Genomic DNA, 5,832 nt, shown 5'->3' on the forward strand with positions numbered 1-5,832 from the left:
ACATACACCATGCTAAAATTACAAGTACCTGAAGATTAGATAAGCTTTTTTTCTTGAGTGCCCTTAGATTAGATTTCACAGCATTTAACGACATATAAATCAGCCTTAGCCACCCCCAAAAAATTTGGGGAGGGGTGGAGGAGGCAGTGGGTAGGCACTAGTTTTGGATTTCAACCCTCTTTCGAGCATTTCTAGAACTGATAGCACCAGTCAATGCAGACCAATGAGCCCTTCCATCAGTCCTCCAAACTTTAATGTTGATCAAAAAATAAAAAACTGTTCAATATATCATATAGGTTTTAATAAAAATACTAAAAACAAAAAAAGTCTTAAACAAAGTCTAGGGGGAAAAAAAAGTTAGATCAACTCCAAACCTTCAACAAAAAGAGACGACAAGAACTCCACAGATATTTATTTTTTAAAATATTATTCTATACTTTATTTCCTGAGCATTATCTTTCCTTCAACTGTCCAAAAGAACAGACCAACAAAATGTCAAATGGTCCAATGAAATGTTTCGGACAAAAATGTCACTACGAAGCAAATAAATTCCACGCAATTAAAAATATAGACAATTTAAAGAAAATAACCACCAAAACACCGAATAATGTTAAAAGTCTCTCTTGTGTCCCTCCAAGAATGATGTGACTTTTAAAATCACAATTGTTATAATTGATCACTATTAAATTTTGATCAAATAGCGATTTTAAAAACCACCTCATTTTAGAGAAGCACGAGAGAAACTTCTATAATTACTCTCACAATACCATAATGGTTCTACAAAGAAACAGAACACAAGTATCAACATCAACCACCCTAAAAATAAGGAAATATGGAATTTAGCAAATCACGTGCAATACAAATACGGTAAATGTTCCAAGTTTCAATCCAACAATGATTTGCAAAGATTCAGAAAACACGTTGACTATTTTAAATCCAACTACAAACTCCAGTCTGCAAGTCTGTTCATGATAGGTCTACACTACTGCTTAGCAGTGATAATTTTTACTGGCAAAAGTTGAAAAACCTCACCCTCATAAAAGCTTCAGGAATTAACTTATCAGCTGCAATCAGATCTCACCTACCAAAACAAGTTTGCAATCAGGATTCAGATAGAAGCTACGAAAGATATGAGAGTCACAAGGAACAATGAGAGCAGCATGTTGAAATAAGAAATAATATGGTTCCTGACCATGAGCCTAGAAAAAGGAAATTAGTGCCAAGAAGAAGACCTGGACAAACTCTTGCTCCTGCTCCTGCTCCTGCTTGGGCTCCTGCTAGCACTGCGCCTCTTTGGGCTTTTACTCTTCCTTTTCGGACGCTGAAGAGAACTTGAATTAAGTGTTTTTTTTTTTTTTAAGTAATGGCAGGTCTACCTAAATCCAATATCAAGAATCTATATGACTAGACTCTTGACTCACAAAGGAGAACAGGTCCGTTAAAGTGCAGCAGGCAACCCAGATGTGAACCAGATTTTATGATACTTCCAGAACAGATTATACAAGGTTTATTAAGAAACTAGATGAGACTTTAGTATGTCAACTATCCCAGGATTTTGTCTTTACACATCTCTCAGGAGGGTCTGGCCCACCCATTGAATGCGGCATGTTACAGTTAGTGTGGCCATTTTAGATTTAGGGTCACAAGAGCATTAGTTAAAAAGACAAATATAGAACGTACCGAAGGCAATGGAGATCTGGATCTTGATCGAGATCTGCAAAAAGTTTCAGAAATAACTCATTTTAAAATCCACACGTTCCTTTTACCAAATTTGATCCAAGAGCCGTGATGCCTCTTCCACGTCAGAGTTACCATATCCAAAAAGGATACAAGGAAAAACCATAAATATTAAGCAGTTCAACAGAGAAAAATTATCAAGCAATTTATATAATTCAAGCTTATGAACATGACCTAAATTCATAAAGAGAAAATCTTAATGAAAGCATCACAAGGTATTTTTGAGACACTAGTGGACGGGTAAGAGAATTTTTCCCTACTGTACCACAAAAATCCAGAAAGGCCAGATAGTGCTCCCTACTAGCTTGGCAAATGTTGGAGCAGAAAATGATAATGAAATCGTCTCTACTGCTCATTGATGGTGATATCCAAATCCCAATGGCACTTAGTTCCCAGATATCCAGCTTTACTATTGCAACCATGATCTCCTTTGTTCCCAATCTAGCACCCATGGACATTTGCAATGCTAAAAGAATTAGAACAGAGGCACCATCAAGGTTTCCAAAGCTGCCCATCTAAAAAACAGCATACCTCCACAACCAAAAGAGTTGCAGGCAACTGAACCATATCCCACCAAGATCCTAATATCCAATCCCCACTTCGCTGCATGTATCCATATCTAAAAAACAGAAAAAAGGCAATTTTCACACAAACAAAGGAAAGAGGAAAAAAAGAACTTTGACAATCCGGTATGTTTTCTCCATCACCCCAACCTTTGACGGCACAAATAGAGAAGATATTGATGGTAAAATAATAACAAATATGTATGACAACCCAAGAAAATATTTTAATCATTAATCAAGTTTTCCAGCATAATGCCATGTTAATCTGAAGTGCGCAAGTATTTCTTCCCCCTAATCATCTTTATATTAAACCTTAAAATTTTACAGAGTTACAATACCTCAACAGGACTTTATAGATGGCATGTGCATTAGCACATAACTAAATTAAAATCACATAACATACTTCAGTAATGATAATGAAGGGTCAAGAATTGTACAGTTACAAATATTAACTGATTTAAATCTAAAGCTGAATCAGGTGCAACAGAGAAAAAGGTTCTCCCATAAAAGATACCTTCAGAGTCAATAACCTGCAACTCAATGACTTAATTATGTAACCCCTAAGTTCTTTCCCTACTTCGGAAAAATTCTAAAAGACAGCCTGTGCAAACTAACACAGAAGCTCTCATCCCTGAAGGGTACCCAAAAAACCTCGGATAGATCAAAAAAGCAGCCAACAAGATGACAGTGTTTCATGTATATCCTCCATCTTTCAAGGAAAAATGAGACCTTATATATAGCATCAAGGATGATTTCACTATCAGGAATCAAAAACACAATTAATGGAGAGAGAAAAATACATACCCTGACATAGAACGAGACTTTGAAGCAGAGCGAGAGCGAGATCTCTCAGCAGACCTTGACCGCAATTTAGCAGGTGAGCGGCGCGAAGATTTGGCCTTGGGAGACTTGCTGCATTATTGCAATTATAAATTTTACAAACAATAAAGACTCCAAAACATACTAAGATATCTACAACTTTATATAACTACTCAAACCTCTTGCTCCTGCCCCGACTGACACTTCGGCTACGACTACGGCTGCGGCTATAGCTTCTGCCTTTCGAATAGGATCGACCGCGACTAGGGCTTCTAGAGGCATCCCTCTTTGAATCATATTCCCTAACCTATAAACAAATGCAATAATAAACAAAGACAACATCCACAGAGAGGAAAAGTGCAATACTCAAAGCATCTAAGTTATTACATACACGGACATAGGACCGAGAAAATGCATTCCGAAACTCAGAGTCATCAAGCTTTTTTACCTGCAGAGAATAATTGTATAAAAATTCAGACGCATCTAGATACTACTTAAAGCTGCCTGAACTCAAAGTTCAGGGAAGGTCATTCACATCGTTCATCAGCAATAAAGGAGATATTTAACTTACTGCATACTTCATGTCTTCGTAGTTTGTGTAATCCACGATCCCCGTCGTGCCTACAAAAGAATCAAACAAAGATTTAAAACAAAAAGATAAATCTCATGCATTTCTTCTCAGCTCTTGGCCGAAACCAGTCCTGAAAGGACAAGCCCAAAACAACATAACAATCACAACGAAATAAATGCCAAACATTTTTATAAATAAAAATTATAAAAGGACATACAACACAATCTCAAATGTCCATCACTCTCTGGCATAAATCTAGTTATAAATAACAAGTCAAAAGCAGGGAATTTGGCACAGCTCCCATTGGAACTAAAAATTCTAACTTCATGTTAACTTTCTTTCAGATCCTTTCCCCATATAGAAAAAAACATGAGATAATGAAGGTCAATAGAAAACAAAAGCCATCTCAAATTCTGACATCTCCGCCATGTTTTACAAAACTTCAAGCCAAGGCCATTAAAGTTAATTGTATCTTACCACTACCATCACGGAAAACTTGTGAAAAACAAACATCCCCAGCTTGTCGCATGTGATCCTGATACAAGACAACCAGATTTATGTAAAACAATAATTTTCAAAAATTCTTATTCCACAATATCCTTTCACCCCTCACACACATGCACACACAGGAAGAGTTATAATCAGGAGCAGTTAGCAATTGATCAACACTAATGCTCACCTTAAGGTCTTGCCATGAAGCAGAAGGAGGCAATCCAGTGACAAGCACTGCATGGTGAAACAATAACAAATTCATAAGACATAATATTTCCAATACATATCAAAGTAGGTGTGCGTTCAATAAAATACACACCACGGAATTCAGAGCGCCTGGATACTCCACCACGTCCACTCCGACCACCACTGCTATGAGTACTATAACGATCTCTTGATGATGAATGTCCACGGCCACCATGTGCAAGTTCCACCTACAGAAGATGAGAGAACATATGAGATAAGCTTACTGTCATTGAGTCAATGCAAGCAACATATATGCAAGTAAAAGAATGACTAACCCGTAGCCGATGCCCATCAAAATCATAACCATCACGACCCCGAATGGCATCTTCAGCATCTTGAGCATCTTCAAACTGTAACAAACAAATCTCAAAAACCACAATAAATGAAAAGAAGATGGGGGGGGAAGGAAAAGCAAATTTTTTTGCTCTAAACTCACCTCAACAAATGCATAACCCGGAGGCCTTGGTGGGACCTTCAGATCAATGTGGGCTATGCGTCCATACTGCAGATAACAAAGATCAACCATTCTTATTAATCAAAGCATCACATACAACTTATTCAAAACCATCTGCAACTCGCATCCATTACCCAAAATAAAAAAGGAGAATAATAAAGAAAAGAAACTACATAAAACAGGACCCAATTGAAGCATTAATTAAGACCTCAACTGAAAATACGCTATATAATCCTTGCTTTTCCTATAAACCTTAGGGTTTTAAATTCATGTTCGTTAAACATGAAACAAATACGCACACATTACAGTTACATATCTACACGACCGAATAATCCGAAAATCGCAAGGGCGTGCAAATTCGAACACTGGTTACCTTGTAAAACAAATCCTCCACTTCTCGCTCACGAATATCCGCGGGAAGATTGCCGACATAGAGAGTTCGGCTCGCACGGCTACTCATTTTCCTAAGACAAATAATTCCATCGAAAACCATGAGCCCTAAAAATTACGCCTAAACCAAGCAAAAAGCAATAGCAATAAATAACCAAACAGCTCTGTTTGGTAGCTTAGAAAAATGCAGGAGAAGAAAACAGCACAAAAAACCACAAATCTCAGATTCCTCATCATTTCGGACCCAGAAGGTACAAAAGACCTACTAAAGTAAACCTAATATAACGGTAAACAGCTCAGAAAACTCGCCGGGCAAAAACTAAACCAAAGCATCGGTAAACATAAAGTTCGAGATTCAAGATTCAAAATTTGGCTTTTCTTTTTCTATTTTTCTGACCATTCTCGGCCACCAGATAGCAGAATGTGACCGAAAAACGGGGTTGCTAGGGTTCCAAGATGGCGGATGAGAGAGCTTTACCTTGGAAGTGCAGAGGCGACGTGCGATCCGATTAGGGTTTTGACTCTTTGAGAATGGATGGAAGATACGAGGTGGTATGGAA

The 5,832-nt window shown here is 37.6% G+C and overlaps 1 protein-coding gene across 3 annotated transcripts; it reads right to left on the reverse strand.

Moving 5' to 3' along the window:
• Positions 1-803: 803 nt before the first annotated feature.
• LOC132187262 (serine/arginine-rich-splicing factor SR34-like) lies at positions 804-5,832 on the reverse strand. 3 transcript variants are annotated; one of them, XM_059601516.1, is made up of 15 exons: positions 5,751-5,832; positions 5,256-5,346; positions 4,865-4,930; positions 4,704-4,778; positions 4,502-4,616; positions 4,370-4,416; positions 4,168-4,225; positions 3,691-3,740; positions 3,511-3,567; positions 3,299-3,426; positions 3,105-3,212; positions 2,269-2,356; positions 2,003-2,178; positions 1,681-1,714; positions 1,266-1,321 (listed from the first exon to the last, which is right to left on the reverse strand). In XM_059601516.1, exons 2-13 carry the CDS (start codon positions 5,340-5,342, stop codon positions 2,083-2,085), a joined length of 975 nt encoding a protein of 324 aa, XP_059457499.1. In that variant the 5' UTR covers positions 5,343-5,346; positions 5,751-5,832; the 3' UTR covers positions 1,266-1,321; positions 1,681-1,714; positions 2,003-2,082. The 3 variants fall into 3 exon arrangements, with proteins under 3 accessions (XP_059457500.1, XP_059457499.1, XP_059457501.1); XM_059601517.1 differs by lacking the exons at positions 2,003-2,178; positions 2,269-2,356 and adding an exon at positions 804-1,081 and having other exon boundaries at positions 1,233-1,321; XM_059601518.1 differs by lacking the exons at positions 1,266-1,321; positions 1,681-1,714 and having other exon boundaries at positions 2,085-2,356.

The sequence above is a fragment of the Corylus avellana genome, chromosome ca7, assembly GCF_901000735.1.
Source record: "Corylus avellana chromosome ca7, CavTom2PMs-1.0".
NCBI lineage: Eukaryota > Viridiplantae > Streptophyta > Magnoliopsida > Fagales > Betulaceae > Corylus > Corylus avellana.